The sequence below is a fragment of the Sprattus sprattus genome (assembly GCF_963457725.1).
Source record: "Sprattus sprattus genome assembly, chromosome: 2".
NCBI classification, from domain to species: domain Eukaryota; kingdom Metazoa; phylum Chordata; class Actinopteri; order Clupeiformes; family Clupeidae; genus Sprattus; species Sprattus sprattus.
The window spans coordinates 22,474,443-22,493,494 of record NC_137921.1 but is presented as its reverse complement, the minus strand read 5'-3'; the positions used below and the strand labels follow the sequence as shown (position 1 = coordinate 22,493,494).

Here is a 19,052-nt window from a genome sequence, read left to right as displayed (position 1 = left end):
GAGACATCGTGTTATGCTACTTCTGAAGACATCGTGTTATGCTACTACTGAAGAGCTGCAGTGGATTGATTCGTCCTGGGGTTAGAGACTGGCGTTTGGCACAAATTAGATACATTTCAATGAGGTAGAAAGAAGCAAGTCACTGTTAATCTAATTTTCATTGTAAAATATTTGATAGCCTAAATTCTCAAAAATGGGAACAGAAAGTGAAATGCTTTGTCTCTTGACTTGTATTCTATAAAAACGTGGAAGAAAATACTTTTGATGTCTCCACCTGCATTAACTTCACCCTGACTTGCGTTAGAATCATGCTATGAGTGCCTGACGAGGTATAAGGTAGAGCATTAGTCCATGAATTTAAATCATACTAAAACAGCCCATCTTCCAAGGTTTTCTTTCTGGCTTCATGTATAACACATGAGCCCATAAGGTTAGGCTTCTATGCTGGTGTGGAAGTTTTAATGAGCAGGGATCCACCTTTCAGTGCACTGGCACACAGAGCTTATTTCTATATAGAACTTAAATACGTTTATTTTGATTTTAGATTTGGTTTTGGGGTTTATTTTACTGGCCATTTCTGTCTTCCAGCATCTGCAACAACATTCCCTGCACCTAAGAGAGGTTGTGTCCAATGCCTGGGTCACTGGGGACAAGTGACCGGCCTGGTGGGGGCTGTGTAGGGTGCATGGGAGTTGTGCGCCTTTTTCCCCCCATAAGGTTTTTCGTGTGATGTGTAAATATTCATTCTGTGACATTCTGTGTTTAATGATCCAATTTAGACTGTGCCTGTGTGAATGTTTGTGCATAATTCTGTTATCCATTTGAGTCTGTGTGCTACGTGTAGTTGGTTATATGTGATTTTCTGTCTGTTGGCGTATTTGCCCACCCCTACCTAGTGTGTTGTGTCCATGTATAAGACTATCTGCCTTCCCTGCCTATTGAATCTGTTTGGCTGAATGCTTTCAGTATTCAATACACAATAAAATCACCAATGAGAAGCCTCCTGATTGCTCATTTGCCACAGTGTGGTCACAGTTACATACAGCCTATTGTATAAAGCTGAGCGAAGAGCCGCTAAAAAGCATGAGAGTGGCTGTGAAGTAAAACCTATGCCTTCCATATTCAGACTCCCTCAGAAAACCCACACGGGTGGCACAGTTTGATCCTTACACAAGTGTGCCACACAAGTGTATGTTTTGGAGCATGTATGGGGGGGGGGGGTGGACCAGCCCGTCGCGTAACGCACACTTGCCCATTACTTCCGCAGGGCCTGTCAGCATGATGAAGGAGCTGTATTTTCAGCTGCAGGCTGGTGGCAGCTCCCCCTGGGTCTGGCGGTAATTAAAAACCACTCTGGAGGAGCTGCCGTGGTTTTCTGGCTGCTTTAGGGATCCCGAGTGTCGGTGTGAATTATTCAAAGGCCGCACTTGTTCTGACACCCAGGTTCCTTCTGTTAAAAAATGTGCATTGTGGGTGTGGTTGATGTAAAATGTGTTCGTGACTTGAGAAGCACAATGGGTCAAACAGAAGAGAAGACAATAAGAGGTTTTTGCGGGAAGCAAGGCATCTCTTCTTTTTTTTTTAAATGTAAGGAATACGCCTGTCTTTGGCACCCTTCTCACGCTGTCACACACACAAACACATGGAGAGAGAGAGAGATTTAGATCAGGTTCAGAAATGAGACACATGCGGAGTGATGACAAAACTCCATTATGAACATTACCATCAACTCTATTTGATTCTAGTTTATATTATAGGCCTTATCAAGAACTAACACTTTAAACACTTAAAACATTCTCCCTGAATTTCTCTGAGGTTCACCAGAATCACTAGTACAGTGGTTCTCAACCTTTTTTCAGTATTGTACCCCCTGTGAAATATTTTTTCAGCCAAGTACCCCCTAACCAGCGCAAAGCATTTTTGATTGAAAATTGTTTTATACACAGCGCTATGCCATCATTGTCTGATTTATTAAACTGTCAGCACTGAAGATTGAACATTGAATATTGTTGTATTGAACTGAGTGCGTTTGCAATTACATTTTAGTAAGAAACTTGTGCTTGTGCTTCGCTGAAAATCTTTGTCAGTCTTGGTGGCAAGGAGGCAACTGCTGAGATCAAGCTCTTCTCCAGGCACAGTCTGTTTCTCTGCTTTGTTTTGATCACAGTCATTCCAGAGGAGGAGGCCTCACATAAATATGTGGAGACACAGAGTAGTAGCTGCTCCAAAGCTTTCTCTCCCAGGTCAGGGTGCTCCTGTTTCACACACATCCAAAACTGTGTGAGTGTGGATGTGGCAAACTTCATCTGGAGTCCACGGTCAGATGACACTTCCATGAGTGTTTCCTGATTAGTGACAGAGCTTCCACATGTTTCGGACAAGAGAAATGGGGTTTTCACCCAATCCAGCTGTGTAGATTTCTCCTCCATGTCAGGAAAGTAGGAAATTGAAAATTAAAAAATGTAATCAAATTGGTCTAATGTCCCACGATGACCAACTGGACTGGAGCTCTGTCCACATTCCCACTAGAGAGAAAATCATCCATCTGCACCAAAGCAGGTAAAATCCCCCTGTGCAGAGGCTCTTCTCCACAGCTCTGCTTTCTTCAGGAAGCCTCCCACCTTGTCATACAGGTTTAAAATGCTGATGTCCTTTCCCTGCAGACATATTCAGTTCGTTCAGTTTGCTGAATATATCTGCCAGATAGCACATATTTGCAAGCCAGTCTGTGTGGCATTGGGGGATCTGTGCTCAATCAGAAAGGTCTGTACTTCAGATCGTAATTCCAACAGCCGTTTGAGTATTCTCCCTCGAGAGAGCCAACGCACTTCTGTGTGCAGCAGCAGTTGTGTGTGTTCAGCTCCCATGTTTTTGCGGAAAAAAATCGCGCTTATTATACAGTTACTTGCCAAAACGATAGAAGACATTCCTCCAGAATACCTCTTTTGAATGAGTTTGTTGCCATTTCGTGATTTCCACTAAGAAAAAATAGTTCTGCACGCAAATGCTGAGCAATCCACCTTCTGACTTCAAGTTTCAATGACCTTCCGTTACGTTTACTACGTTAACTACGTTACTTGCGGAATGATATGCAAGGTGAATTAGAAGCAAAAAACCCGTTGCCAATGACAGCGGTGATAAACTTTCCGCAGCAGTTAATATCTAGGAATTACAAACCTGCGAACGCAGACATTTAACCCACATATGGCCCATACAAATCAACGTACATTTTGGAACATTCTGAAGAGCCGTATAATAAGTATTTTTAAATGATTTTTGAATGGAGGCTTATTTTAAATATATCTTTTTAAAAATCTCAAGTACCCCCTGGACTACCTTCACGTACCCCCAGGGGTACGCGGACCCCCGGTTGAGAACCACTGCACTAGTAAGTAACTAGTCTTTTCTTTGGCATAATGCCAGAAAATACACTTTCAATCACAAAGGCTTTATGACAGGACTTTTAGAACAACCTGAGAAGACCAGCAATTGTGGGAGCTCTGTGATCTAGGCGGTGTTCAGCCCTGACAAAACGTCGCAAAACGTTTATCTAAACCGAAATGGTGGTGCGTTGAACTCCCTGTTGGGTTTCGCCAGCGCATCTGAGAAGGCCATTATTTGCGTTCTTTTTCAAGAATTTCCCGAGCCTGATGAAATCTGTGTAAATTTACGCTTTTTAAATGTTATTTTTCAACATTTTATCCTGATGTTGCGGTTGTAAAGGACTTTATTTGGATCAATTGTGCACAACTTGCACAACTGATTTAGATTACAAGTTTAGATTACAAGTCGCTGCTGATTGGGAAACACCGATGACACATACACCAAACGAGAGAAAACGTACCTAAAAGCCCGCTGTACACCATTTCTTCGTTTTGCGACATAACGTGCCTCAGTTGATTGTAGAGTGTAATCAAGAACATGGGAACAGGTGTGCTCTCAGTCTGTCACTGCACTCTTAGCGGTTTTAGCCCCTCATGCAAAAGTAATCAAAGGCAACTATGAAATAAGATGGCAAGTGTATGAGACTAGCACACATATTCACTGATCTCAGAGCAGTTGGAGATCCTGTTCAAGAGTACCAACCAGTGAGTGAGATACTCGAGCAGCAGGTGTTATTAAAAGGTGTAATTGGCCTATCAGGTACTGGGTGACAGTTGCTAATTGAAGGGTGCAGGGAGACACAAGCATATATCAGGCAGAGTCAGAGAGGTTGTAGTTTTTCACACAGCAAGTGCGCTAAGACAAACGGGTATATTTAAGTTTCTGGTTTAACTGGACTTACTTTGTGTTTGTGGACACGAGTTTTACATCATTAATAAAGAATGGTGAGATAATTCAGTCCGAGTGTCATTCCCCAAATAATGTGTTAGCTTTCCATATGACATTAAGCTATGAAATTACTAAGAATTTTCTTGATTTGGAAATGCTTTTTCCAAACGGAGAGCATTTCTATGAAATAGAAATAGAATGGGCAGTGTTACAGGATACTAAGCAGGTGCAGTATGTGGGCTATTCAGAAAATGAGAGCTTGACACAAAACGCCAAACTTTGAACAATGATCACAAGAGTGATTACAAAATGAATTCCCTGGATGTAGACAAAACATTTATCATATAAGAGACACTGCGCTCTGTTTCAGGGGATATGTCTAGTTGAAGTCAGAACTGACATATATGCTTAAACACTTACATCCAGTATATGGACCGTATTGCATAACCAGGTGAATGGGAGTCTTGAACAGGTGAGTTAATTAGCTAATTACACATTGGACAAGAGGTGCCAATTAGGAGCAACGCTTCCTCACAACCATCACTATATCAGACAGACTCAGTGTTGGTAGCTCATTGCTTGATCTTTCTTGATCCTTTTGTGAAGGTGCACTTGGTGTTGACAGAGCTTTCAGTTTGTGCTGCTTTTTCTTTTCTTTCATTTCAAGTATGGTGAGTGCCTCTATTTTACTCTTAAGCTTAGTTCCTTATACTTGGCCCTGCCATGGATAATGGGTCAGGTATTGGTCTCATCTTAAGGCTGGAGAGTTTTTAATACTTCTTGTACTCTTGTAATCTTACAGAGGGAGTGCATTTCTATCCATGTTGGCCAAGCTGGTGTGCAGATTGGCAATGCTTGCTGGGAATTGTATTGCTTGGAACATGGCATTCAGCCAGATGGAACTGTTGCTGGAGACCAGCAGACTCTAACAGACTCCTCCTTTGGCACATTTTTTAGTGACACTGGTGCTGGGAAATATGTTCCTAGATCAATATTTGTTGACTTGGAGCCAACAGTGATTGGTAAGGGGAGGCCTACTTATGTCAAATCCTCAGTGTTGATAGTTAAGTGCCAGTGTTCCATCCACTTGAAATCAAGTCATTCCATGTTTTTCATTGCTATGTGTTTCATTTTGATTACATTTTTATCACAGATGAGATCCGTAATGGGCTGTACCGTCAGCTGTACCACCCGGAGCAGCTGATTACTGGTAAAGAGGATGCAGCCAACAACTATGCTCGTGGTCACTACACCATCGGAAAGGAAATTGTGGATCCCGTCCTGGACCGGATTCGCAAAATGGTAGGTGACCAATGGAGAGCTGTTTCAAGTGTCTGAAAGAAGTCTGAGAAGATCTGGTGCCATCAGTTGGAATTCCAACCAGTGGTCTCGTACGCCTGCTTCAAATATTCATTCCCCCCATCTTAATAGGCTTGACTGCAGATACCATGTTCAAGCATATTTCAGAAAACCTGCAGCCACAATCTTTGCTCTTTGTTTGCAAGATGGCTCCTCTTAGTGCTATTGAGGTTATGGAGAATGATGTGGTAACTGAATTTGTTTTTGTCTCAGTCAGACCAGTGCTCGGGTCTTCAGGGGTTCCTCATCTTCCGCAGCTTTGGAGGTGGAACTGGCTCTGGCTTTGCCTCCCTGTTGATGGAACGTCTGTCTGTAGACTACGGCAAGAAGTCCAAGCTGGAGTTCTCTGTCTACCCTGCTCCGCAGGTGTCCACTGCTGTAGTGGAGCCCTACAACTCAATCCTCACCACCCACACCACTCTAGAGCACTCCGACTGTTCCTTCATGGTGGACAACGAAGCCATATTTGACATTTGCAAGCGCAACCTGGACGTTGAGCGTCCCTCCTACAACAATCTGAATCGCCTTGTTGCCCAGATCGTCTCGTCCATCACTGCATCTCTGCGCTTCGATGGTGCTCTGAATGTGGATCTCACGGAGTTCCAGACCAACCTTGTGCCCTACCCCCGCATCCACTTCCCCCTGGTCACCTATTCTCCAATAATCTCTGCAGAGAAGGCTTACCATGAGCAGCTGTCTGTGCCTGAGATCACAAATGCTTGTTTTGAGCCAGCCAACCAGATGGTGAAGTGTGACCCAAGGCGTGGCAAGTACATGGCCTGCTGCGTGCTCTACCGTGGGGACGTGGTGCCCAAAGATGTCAACGCCGCCATTGCTGCCATTAAGAGCCGCCGTTCCATCCAGTTTGTAGACTGGTGCCCCACCGGCTTCAAGGTGGGCATCAACTACCAGGCTCCAACAGTGGTGCCAGGTGGTGACTTGGCCAAGGTGCAGAGGGCCGTGTGTATGCTGAGCAACACTACTGCTATCGCTGAGGCCTGGGCTCGTCTGGACCATAAGTTTGACCTGATGTACGCCAAGAGGGCGTTTGTGCACTGGTATGTGGGTGAGGGCATGGAGGAAGGGGAGTTCAGTGAGGCCAGAGAAGACATGGCTGCTTTGGAGAAGGACTATGAGGAAGTTGGGGCAGATTCAGCAGAGGAATTTGAGGAGGAGGAGGAGTATTGAAGCGTATATGTTTTTTTATGTTTGTTTTTGACTAATAAATCTGGGCATTGGAAATACGTTGGTGTGCTGTTTGCATTATTTAGACAGATACTTCAACACAGAGGTATGTGTGCAATATACTGTATAAGGGTTTGAATTGATATTTGGCAGCATTTCAGCCTTTTTAGTTGTCTGGGAAGTCCCGCCCCTCTTCCGGCCAATTTGATTTTGCCTTCAGAAGTCGGTCTGGCGAACTTGCTATACAAGTTTAGTTCAGCATTGTAAGGATCCTTGGAGCCAATCACAAACTGGCTTTTGGCTACCTGGCGCGCCATTGGTGGATTTAAACTAACCACGGCTACGTAACAAAAGCTACGGCAAAGAGTTCTTAAACATTGGACATGGTGGCCGCCAAAGCACCGCAAAACTTCGATAAGGCAAGTTTTCTTTGAAAACAGAACAGAAACTTGCCCTGGAACAATTCATACAGAAAAAATATGTGTTTGCTATATTACCGATCATTGTATCGTTGGTCTGATTGGTTAAAGGCGTGTCCAATTAGGTGACTGAAGTGGACCGCTGTTGAGTAGTTCGCCAGACCAACTGAGCAAATGAAATGCAGTGAAGGGGCGGGGAATTCCCAGACAACCTTTTTAGTGTAATCATGTGACTTTGCAATGGTGTTGCAATTCAGCTGAATCTAAGTTTTCAAGACTTTTTAATCTATATATATATATAATCATGGATACAACTGAAATGGCAGCCTGTAGCCTCGCATTTTATACAGTTTCATCTGGCTGCGCTGGGTATGATTCAGATCAACAGACTGTTGGAGAGAGAGAGAGTGTGTGTGTGTGTGTGTGTGTGTGTGTGTGTGTTTGCATAGATCTATATCTCCATGGCACACAACACTGATTTACTTTTGTTTTCTTCATGCTTGAGACCTAAATACCCACTTGGCTTTAATAAAAAAAGGCTCCATATCTGAGGTTCTGACCAAATACATTTTTTCTTCTGAAAAGTTTCAAACAAACTATCCACATAAGTATGTCATGGATGTGATTAACAACTGTTTTTTTTATTTATTTTTTACACATTTTTTGGGGGGGGGGGGGGGGGGGGGGACTGAAGGCATTGGAGTGCTGGGCTGCTGCCAATAAATTGGAGGTGTGGAGTTGTGACTCCAGGCAAGCTGGAATTGCCAGCACCTGAGAGACTTGCTTTCCTGCTGCTTAGCATGGGAATGGAGTTTACAGAGGTTAGCCAATTTGTGTTGCAATTTCACGCCTCAATCCTCAGATTTTCATTTTTGAATTTTCTTCTTTTTGCCCCAAGCCTTCACTTGCAGATTGGAAATGGTGATGTTTCAAACACTGAACTGCAAATTCAGTAAGATATAAATATACAAATGTATACACTATTATATGTAATATAAATCAGCCATTCCCAAATAAAACAAGCAAGTGAGGAGTGGTGTATAATATATTACTAGATCATTCATTGATGGATCTCTTTTGTATGGTTATGGATGTTATTGATTAAACCCTTAATGTTTTATCCGTACACTTAAACAAACTCTCCTGTTTGAAAGCAAATATATATAGCTTATCAGAAAGGGACAAGAAAAGTGAATAACTACAAAAGACATCAGTCTAAAACCAAACTCTTTTAATACTACTGTAGATTCAGTTTGACTACTTGTACATGGCTACCATGAATATTTGTACAAAAATGCAGTAAAAATAGTAATGATTAATATATACAGATATGTCTCTTTAGTGTAGGCAGGCAGATTGTACATGTAGATGAAAAGTACATCAATGGTCTTGCACAAGTATACACATTACAGATATTGTTTCTCAAAGTCAGTGACACTAATTCCCAACCAGACTCTTAAAAAGAACACAGAGAAGAGTCTTTTTTTCCCAAAAATAAGAAAGAAAAAGGGAGGAAACGGAGGGGGGAAAAAGTTCCGGACATTTTAAGGATAAACACACGGGTACAGACAGCTCAAAATACTGGGTCCACAAAGAAATGATACAGAATGCTGGCAGCTGATGTGTGCAGGTTTGAGACATTGGTCTACAAACTCTAGAAAATATTGGGTTGAAAAGCCTGGATTGAAAAGAGGGACAAAGGGTGTCGCCGTGGTGAATTCCGCACGCAAGGTGGGCTTTGTTAACTTACACCTTCGTATTATTCCAGGGCAATTCACACATAAATACATTAATGCTGCTTTATGGAATGCCCATTTCAAACCACTGACTTGCTCGACATGCGACACATGCAGGAAGAAGTTGCGTGTGTGTGTGCATGTATGTGTGTCTGTGTGTGTGTGTTTGTATGACCGGTCGGTGGTGCTGGCCCTGGATCGGGTCCTGTACTGTCTCATCAAGTGTCTGGTTCTGTGCATAAAGACCTTACAGAGCATAGAGATGCTACAAAGGATAAACACATCCTAGAAAGAAGTGAATGAAAATGACAGAGAGAGAGAGAGATAAAGAGAGAGGAAGAAAGGAGAGAGGACTGTACAGCAGAAGTCTCAGCCTTAATGTACCCTGCATCCCTCACAAGCTAAGAGGGAGCCATCGCTTTCATGTTTGTCAGAGACATGTTTGATAAGATTGAAAAATTGATCAACTGAACGAATACAAACATGTTACACAATCCATTTACATTCAACACCTCTGCAATGTTCAGGGTACTAACTATTTCAATACGTCCATATTTGACAAGGGTGGGTGGATGGGGGAAAGCAATCAGTAACACGTTTTATCTTGTGATTGAGGATAAATACAGATGGGTATAAACAGCACATTGAGTGATTTTTAATGTTTCTCTTTAAGCACGTGAAGATAGAGGCCCTATGAGAACACCACATATAGCATTGCGCACAGAAAGTGTCTTTTACATCCAGAGGAGCCGTTACTTCACAGTAACGAGACATCACAGTGCTACAGTGACTCCTGCTCCTATTATAGAACCTATTTTATCAGAACCACACCTTTAAACAGTTATGGATTTTATGTTCTGAAATAAAATACGAGCCAGGCACACCAAAAAGACACTGAATGAAGGACAAAGCTTTTTGAGTTATTCTGCAGACCCTCTTTCTCAAAGACTGTAATAGCACTTGTAACTGTAATACAGGATTTGTATCGATGACTAAAATAATGAAACAGGCTTAAATGTATGTTATATCTTTTATGGTCTTTTTGTCTTATGACTTAGCTCCTTTTTATTGTTTTAACAAAATAAGATTTATTTTTGTGTCTTTTTCTTGCACTCTACTGAGGCACACACGGATGGAGACATGCACAACAACTGAAGCAAACAATGCATCATGCGTTACACACACTCTTTCCCCATCGAATGGAATCAGTTAGCTTTAAGTCATCTTATTATGCTGGCCTGTACAGGCGAAACAAAACAGCATTGCAATGGATGTTCACCTTCACAAACCTTCTTGGAGCTTCTATGACATAATTTATGATTATGTTCTTTAACATTAAGTTGACTTGCTAACGTGAATTTTGCCACATGAAGTGCTTATTCTTGGCTAGCACAGTAGCCTCCATGCCCTTCAAGAAGGAAACATGGCCTGGAATCTCCAACGTTCACAGAGCCCTTAAGACAGTCACATGTAACATACTCAGTCCATCACATTTCTAAACTACCACTTTGTAGACCATGCAAGTAATGGCCATCTAAAGTGCTACATGGTGTGGTACGGATGGAGAAAAATGTCTGTTATGGTGGACCAATAGCCATCTGACAACAAGAGTGCACCAAAGACAAGGAGCCAATTAGGTATGAAGCTGGATCAGACCACGTCCATGCTGCCACCCACTGGCGACCATGAGGCATTACAATCTCTGTCAGAACAGGACAGCAAGAAAGCAACACTAATGCATACACTGCTGACTTGCTCTTGCAAAAGGTTGTTGTTCTGGTTCAGTATAAATGCTGTGTGTGTCATGTTGATGGAGTCATATCCTTTCCAATTGTGTGTCAAATCAAAACAGCAACACGTCAGATTTGTTACTCTCTCCCCTCTCGCTCACCCCAATTTGCTGTTGTCCATTAAAACTGAATGACGACTTGTGATGAAGTGAAATTTAGACACCCATAAGTGTATTAGGTGCAAGAGACAGAAGGAAAGATAAGGAGACAGAGTGGATAGAAGGTAAGTGCGAGAGTGGTAGTGGCAGAGAGTGGAGTTTGAGAGAGAGAGAGCGAGAGAGAGAGTGAATTCTGGCTTTTGTCAAAGAAACAAAGCAAAACAAACAAAAAAACATAAAATGGAGTGAGGATGATCTGCTGTGTGTCAGATGAAAAGTACAGAGTGGGACTCTTCTTACAACTCTCAACCAGAGTAGACCAGTGACCAAGGTTGGCTCAAGGTTGCGGGGGAGGGTGTGTTTGTGGGGTGTTTTTATTTTGTATTTTTTGGGGGTTGGGGATTCGGCAATTCTTCCTATGGTGTGTGCCTGAGGAGTGGCGTGCTGGCTTGGGTGGGGTGGGGGTGGGGGGGGAAATTCAGTGGGACACAGGCAGGTCGGGGCGCCGGGTCTGGATGATTTTTGGTTTGGCGCAGATCTTTGGTTCCTCCTCTTCCTCCGCGCCGCTGTCGCACACGTGAACGACCACGCTGGGGGTGGACTCTGTGCCGGCGTGCAACTCAAACTTCTCTCCTAAAGACACAGGGAGAGAGAGAGAGAGCGAGAGAGAGAGAGAGAGAGACAGAAAGGGAGGGAAAGGGAGGGAAAGGGAGGAAAAGAAAGACCATTCAGTATCTATTAATTCCACCCTGGTGTTTTCATTTTTTTTTTTTTTAACAGAACCTCTGAAAATGTTAATGACTCAAATATTCCCTGACACAGTCAAGCAGCAACCAATCATATAGCTTTCTTAAGTGGGCGATGATGCCAGCCCAGAATAGTGTCTTTTCATCGGCCCTGTCACAGCACTGATGATGTCAGAGGATGCTGACGTCAAGCCAGCCAGCCAGCCAGCCAGCGTAGTTTGAAAAAAATGCATTTTCAATGCATACACAGCGCAAGCAATAGGGAATCTGAATACCATGCCTCTCTTGAGTGCCAAAGTTTCAGTTGTAACTTCAGAAAGTCAGTCCAGTCATTAGTCTTCATAACTATCTGGGCTGACTTCAGACCAAGGAGAAGTGCCAGATATACAGAGTCAACTATTCTCCACCATGGTCATTTATGTAGGTTTAGATTGATCATGCATTTAGGAAATCAATCCAAAGTGTTGACACTGGCAGCAGGTCACCCCATTTCAGTCCTCTTGGTGCACTGCTGTACAGCACATAACCTCTAGAGGAAGCTGTTGCACAAATATAATCTGGCATCTTAAGCCTCTTTAACCCCCCTTGCTGCAGTTATGAAATTATTAACAATAATCCCTCCCAAACAGTAATCCCACGAGGAAAGCTAGGAAGTTCAGGTCAAATGCTCAATCCATTCCCTTTGCTGCTATTACTCAGTAGACTTCTGATGAGAGAGAGGGAGAGAGAGAGATGGATGAACCCTGTGTTCAGACCACCCTGGAGGGAGGGAGGCTTGGGAGGCGCCCTTTAGACGCTGGCCCCACATTGCCTGCCCTCATCTGATTAAAGCATTCATGATTCAGGATGCCCCTAAGGTTCACAGTGCATTCTTGTGGGACTCAGGCCAGTCAAGGTCCACTCTGGTTTACACATTGCAAGCAAATTGGAAGTCTCTCCCAAGTTGTGTCAAGATGACTTTCTATATAGTGGCTATGGGAATATGTTCACAAACACGCTGGTCGTGTAAGCTCACGGTCGGTATGGTACTTCTGTTGTCTTCTGTGATTCATCAAGTGTGAACATTGGAAATATTTATTTTTGAATGAAAGTATCAGATATTCTATGAAATACACCTCACCACATTTTGTTAGACAGACAGACACACTCACACCTGAAGGCTAAACTAACAGACCCGCTCTCTCATACTCACTCACCCTCTCTCTCTTTTCACCCTCTGCGGCACTGAGTTTTGGAGGATAGAGAAAGTGCAAATATTTGAGCTGTGCTGGGTGGATGCTCCTCGCTGTGAGTGAGTGATTGTGTGTGCTTGCGTGCGTGTGTGTGTGTGGGCATACATTTGTGTGTGTGCTGAGGAGAGAGTTGAATGCTGAGCTAAATTCAAGTTTACAGCCGAAACCCTTCAGCAGTGTGAGTGCTCCAGCTTCTTCTGAAGAGACATCACTGGACACACACACACACACACACACACACACACGCACACACACACACACACACATACACACACACACACACACACACACACACACACACACACACACACACACACACACACACACACACACACGCACGCACACACAGACACACAAACCTAAGGAGACTGCTGCAATGTCTCTATATGTGGCTTGGGCTCCGACTGTCATGCCATCGTTTCTGCCTCTCCTCTCTGACTCATGCATACTAAAACACTAGACATCACACCAAGTGTTCTAATTTAAAGCCAATGAGATGCCTTCACGCCTCTCTTTCTCTTTTCATTCCTTTGTCTTTCTTACCCTTCCTTTCCCCTTTTCCCTATCCCTTCTTTCCCTCTCTCTACCCTCTCCTGATTTTCTTTCCCTCTCTTTCCCCAGGGCCTACCTCCCTCAGCCGAAGAATGACGTCAATGCTGCATACTGACGTCAAGGGTCAGAGAGAGATGGGGAAGAGAGAGAGAGAGAGAGGAGCAGGGGGGGGGGGGGGGGGGGGGTGCAGGAAGAACGAGAAGACAGAGGGCAGAATGAAAATATTAGGCTCATCATTGCAGAGATATAAGCATACCAACAACCCTGGCAGACAAACACAAACACCCTTCTTATTTTCATTCATGTTTTATAAGCCTGACCATAACAAAAAGGAATTGGGATGAAGGGGGCTTTAATGACAACAGTGCGTATTCCTCCTTTCTTTCTTTCTCTCTCTCTCTTTCCCTCCCGCAGGCTGTGTCCTCATCCTCAACATCACCTCTCTCATTGCTATGCTGTTCACGTGTGGGCCCGCATCATCTCCCCTACTGATCAGTGGCTTGTGAGTGCATCTGTGTGTGTGCGTATGCATGCGTGCACTGTATTTGTGTGTGTGTGTGTGTGCGTGTGTGTGCTGCTGGTCAGTGTGTGTGTGTGTGTGTGTGTTTGTGTGTATGTGTGTTTTAATCAAACCTTTGTGCTACAGGGCAGTGGCTGCTGATGCACATGACAGGCTTGAGGTTGGGAGCCCTCTTGTGGTCTTGGGAGTGCTGGGCTGCTGCCAATAAATTGGAGGTGTGGAGTTGTGACTCCAGGCAAGCTGGAATTGCCAGCACCTGAGAGACTTGCTTTCCTGCTGCTTAGCATGGGAATGGAGTTTACAGAGGTTAGCCAATTTGTGTTGCAATTTCACGCCTCAATCCTCAGATTTTCATTTTTGAATTTTCTTCTTTTTGCCCCAAGCCTTCACTTGCAGATTGGAAATGGTGATGTTTCAAACACTGAACTGCAAATTCAGTAAGATATAAATATACAAATGTATACACTATTATATGTAATATAAATCAGCCATTCCCAAATAAAACAAGCAAGTGAGGAGTGGTGTATAATATATTACTAGATCATTCATTGATGGATCTCTTTTGTATGGTTATGGATGTTATTGATTAAACCCTTAATGTTTTATCCGTACACTTAAACAAACTCTCCTGTTTGAAAGCAAATATATATAGCTTATCAGAAAGGGACAAGAAAAGTGAATAACTACAAAAGACATCAGTCTAAAACCAAACTCTTTTAATACTACTGTAGATTCAGTTTGACTACTTGTACATGGCTACCATGAATATTTGTACAAAAATGCAGTAAAAATAGTAATGATTAATATATACAGATATGTCTCTTTAGTGTAGGCAGGCAGATTGTACATGTAGATGAAAAGTACATCAATGGTCTTGCACAAGTATACACATTACAGATATTGTTTCTCAAAGTCAGTGACACTAATTCCCAACCAGACTCTTAAAAAGAACACAGAGAAGAGTCTTTTTTTCCCAAAAATAAGAAAGAAAAAGGGAGGAAACGGAGGGGGGAAAAAGTTCCGGACATTTTAAGGATAAACACACGGGTACAGACAGCTCAAAATACTGGGTCCACAAAGAAATGATACAGAATGCTGGCAGCTGATGTGTGCAGGTTTGAGACATTGGTCTACAAACTCTAGAAAATATTGGGTTGAAAAGCCTGGATTGAAAAGAGGGACAAAGGGTGTCGCCGTGGTGAATTCCGCACGCAAGGTGGGCTTTGTTAACTTACACCTTCGTATTATTCCAGGGCAATTCACACATAAATACATTAATGCTGCTTTATGGAATGCCCATTTCAAACCACTGACTTGCTCGACATGCGACACATGCAGGAAGAAGTTGCGTGTGTGTGTGCATGTATGTGTGTCTGTGTGTGTGTGTTTGTATGACCGGTCGGTGGTGCTGGCCCTGGATCGGGTCCTGTACTGTCTCATCAAGTGTCTGGTTCTGTGCATAAAGACCTTACAGAGCATAGAGATGCTACAAAGGATAAACACATCCTAGAAAGAAGTGAATGAAAATGACAGAGAGAGAGAGAGATAAAGAGAGAGGAAGAAAGGAGAGAGGACTGTACAGCAGAAGTCTCAGCCTTAATGTACCCTGCATCCCTCACAAGCTAAGAGGGAGCCATCGCTTTCATGTTTGTCAGAGACATGTTTGATAAGATTGAAAAATTGATCAACTGAACGAATACAAACATGTTACACAATCCATTTACATTCAACACCTCTGCAATGTTCAGGGTACTAACTATTTCAATACGTCCATATTTGACAAGGGTGGGTGGATGGGGGAAAGCAATCAGTAACACGTTTTATCTTGTGATTGAGGATAAATACAGATGGGTATAAACAGCACATTGAGTGATTTTTAATGTTTCTCTTTAAGCACGTGAAGATAGAGGCCCTATGAGAACACCACATATAGCATTGCGCACAGAAAGTGTCTTTTACATCCAGAGGAGCCGTTACTTCACAGTAACGAGACATCACAGTGCTACAGTGACTCCTGCTCCTATTATAGAACCTATTTTATCAGAACCACACCTTTAAACAGTTATGGATTTTATGTTCTGAAATAAAATACGAGCCAGGCACACCAAAAAGACACTGAATGAAGGACAAAGCTTTTTGAGTTATTCTGCAGACCCTCTTTCTCAAAGACTGTAATAGCACTTGTAACTGTAATACAGGATTTGTATCGATGACTAAAATAATGAAACAGGCTTAAATGTATGTTATATCTTTTATGGTCTTTTTGTCTTATGACTTAGCTCCTTTTTATTGTTTTAACAAAATAAGATTTATTTTTGTGTCTTTTTCTTGCACTCTACTGAGGCACACACGGATGGAGACATGCACAACAACTGAAGCAAACAATGCATCATGCGTTACACACACTCTTTCCCCATCGAATGGAATCAGTTAGCTTTAAGTCATCTTATTATGCTGGCCTGTACAGGCGAAACAAAACAGCATTGCAATGGATGTTCACCTTCACAAACCTTCTTGGAGCTTCTATGACATAATTTATGATTATGTTCTTTAACATTAAGTTGACTTGCTAACGTGAATTTTGCCACATGAAGTGCTTATTCTTGGCTAGCACAGTAGCCTCCATGCCCTTCAAGAAGGAAACATGGCCTGGAATCTCCAACGTTCACAGAGCCCTTAAGACAGTCACATGTAACATACTCAGTCCATCACATTTCTAAACTACCACTTTGTAGACCATGCAAGTAATGGCCATCTAAAGTGCTACATGGTGTGGTACGGATGGAGAAAAATGTCTGTTATGGTGGACCAATAGCCATCTGACAACAAGAGTGCACCAAAGACAAGGAGCCAATTAGGTATGAAGCTGGATCAGACCACGTCCATGCTGCCACCCACTGGCGACCATGAGGCATTACAATCTCTGTCAGAACAGGACAGCAAGAAAGCAACACTAATGCATACACTGCTGACTTGCTCTTGCAAAAGGTTGTTGTTCTGGTTCAGTATAAATGCTGTGTGTGTCATGTTGATGGAGTCATATCCTTTCCAATTGTGTGTCAAATCAAAACAGCAACACGTCAGATTTGTTACTCTCTCCCCTCTCGCTCACCCCAATTTGCTGTTGTCCATTAAAACTGAATGACGACTTGTGATGAAGTGAAATTTAGACACCCATAAGTGTATTAGGTGCAAGAGACAGAAGGAAAGATAAGGAGACAGAGTGGATAGAAGGTAAGTGCGAGAGTGGTAGTGGCAGAGAGTGGAGTTTGAGAGAGAGAGAGCGAGAGAGAGAGTGAATTCTGGCTTTTGTCAAAGAAACAAAGCAAAACAAACAAAAAAACATAAAATGGAGTGAGGATGATCTGCTGTGTGTCAGATGAAAAGTACAGAGTGGGACTCTTCTTACAACTCTCAACCAGAGTAGACCAGTGACCAAGGTTGGCTCAAGGTTGCGGGGGAGGGTGTGTTTGTGGGGTGTTTTTATTTTGTATTTTTTGGGGGTTGGGGATTCGGCAATTCTTCCTATGGTGTGTGCCTGAGGAGTGGCGTGCTGGCTTGGGTGGGGTGGGGGTGGGGGGGGAAATTCAGTGGGACACAGGCAGGTCGGGGCGCCGGGTCTGGATGATTTTTGGTTTGGCGCAGATCTTTGGTTCCTCCTCTTCCTCCGCGCCGCTGTCGCACACGTGAACGACCACGCTGGGGGTGGACTCTGTGCCGGCGTGCAACTCAAACTTCTCTCCTAAAGACACAGGGAGAGAGAGAGAGAGCGAGAGAGAGAGAGAGAGAGACAGAAAGGGAGGGAAAGGGAGGGAAAGGGAGGAAAAGAAAGACCATTCAGTATCTATTAATTCCACCCTGGTGTTTTCATTTTTTTTTTTTTTAACAGAACCTCTGAAAATGTTAATGACTCAAATATTCCCTGACACAGTCAAGCAGCAACCAATCATATAGCTTTCTTAAGTGGGCGATGATGCCAGCCCAGAATAGTGTCTTTTCATCGGCCCTGTCACAGCACTGATGATGTCAGAGGATGCTGACGTCAAGCCAGCCAGCCAGCCAGCCAGCGTAGTTTGAAAAAAATGCATTTTCAATGCATACACAGCGCAAGCAATAGGGAATCTGAATACCATGCCTCTCTTGAGTGCCAAAGTTTCAGTTGTAACTTCAGAAAGTCAGTCCAGTCATTAGTCTTCATAACTATCTGGGCTGACTTCAGACCAAGGAGAAGTGCCAGATATACAGAGTCAACTATTCTCCACCATGGTCATTTATGTAGGTTTAGATTGATCATGCATTTAGGAAATCAATCCAAAGTGTTGACACTGGCAGCAGGTCACCCCATTTCAGTCCTCTTGGTGCACTGCTGTACAGCACATAACCTCTAGAGGAAGCTGTTGCACAAATATAATCTGGCATCTTAAGCCTCTTTAACCCCCCTTGCTGCAGTTATGAAATTATTAACAATAATCCCTCCCAAACAGTAATCCCACGAGGAAAGCTAGGAAGTTCAGGTCAAATGCTCAATCCATTCCCTTTGCTGCTATTACTCAGTAGACTTCTGATGAGAGAGAGGGAGAGAGAGAGATGGATGAACCCTGTGTTCAGACCACCCTGGAGGGAGGGAGGCTTGGGAGGCGCCCTTTAGACGCTGGCCCCACATTGCCTGCCCTCATCTGATTAAAGCATTCATGATTCAGGATGCCCCTAAGGTTCACAGTGCATTCTTGTGGGACTCAGGCCAGTCAAGGTCCACTCTGGTTTACACATTGCAAGCAAATTGGAAGTCTCTCCCAAGTTGTGTCAAGATGACTTTCTATATAGTGGCTATGGGAATATGTTCACAAACACGCTGGTCGTGTAAGCTCACGGTCGGTATGGTACTTCTGTTGTCTTCTGTGATTCATCAAGTGTGAACATTGGAAATATTTATTTTTGAATGAAAGTATCAGATATTCTATGAAATACACCTCACCACATTTTGTTAGACAGACAGACACACTCACACCTGAAGGCTAAACTAACAGACCCGCTCTCTCATACTCACTCACCCTCTCTCTCTTTTCACCCTCTGCGGCACTGAGTTTTGGAGGATAGAGAAAGTGCAAATATTTGAGCTGTGCTGGGTGGATGCTCCTCGCTG

The 19,052-nt window shown here is 43.3% G+C and overlaps 2 protein-coding genes across 3 annotated transcripts in view; one reads left to right on the top strand and one right to left on the bottom strand.

Annotated features, from left to right (window-relative positions):
- Window positions 1–1,278: 1,278 nt before the first annotated feature.
- LOC308381557 (tubulin alpha-4A chain-like) lies at window positions 1,279–6,819 on the top strand (the record flags this gene model as incomplete). Its single annotated transcript, XM_080859152.1, has 4 exons — window positions 1,279–1,329; window positions 5,075–5,294; window positions 5,426–5,574; window positions 5,845–6,819. The coding sequence occupies 4 exons, from the start codon at window positions 1,279–1,281 to the stop codon at window positions 6,817–6,819; spliced, it is 1,395 nt and encodes a 464-aa protein (XP_080715278.1).
- Window positions 6,820–11,337: 4,518 nt separating this feature from the next.
- The window catches only part of rcan2 (regulator of calcineurin 2), a gene marked incomplete at both ends in the record, with an annotated part of 76,220 nt that continues 68,505 nt past the window's right edge, over window positions 11,338–19,052 (bottom strand). For both annotated transcript variants that reach the window (XM_080860481.1, XM_080860482.1), the window contains one exon: window positions 11,338–11,492. In XM_080860481.1, the coding sequence (XP_080716607.1) occupies window positions 11,338–11,492 (155 nt within the window). The remainder of the gene's footprint in view (window positions 11,493–19,052) is intronic.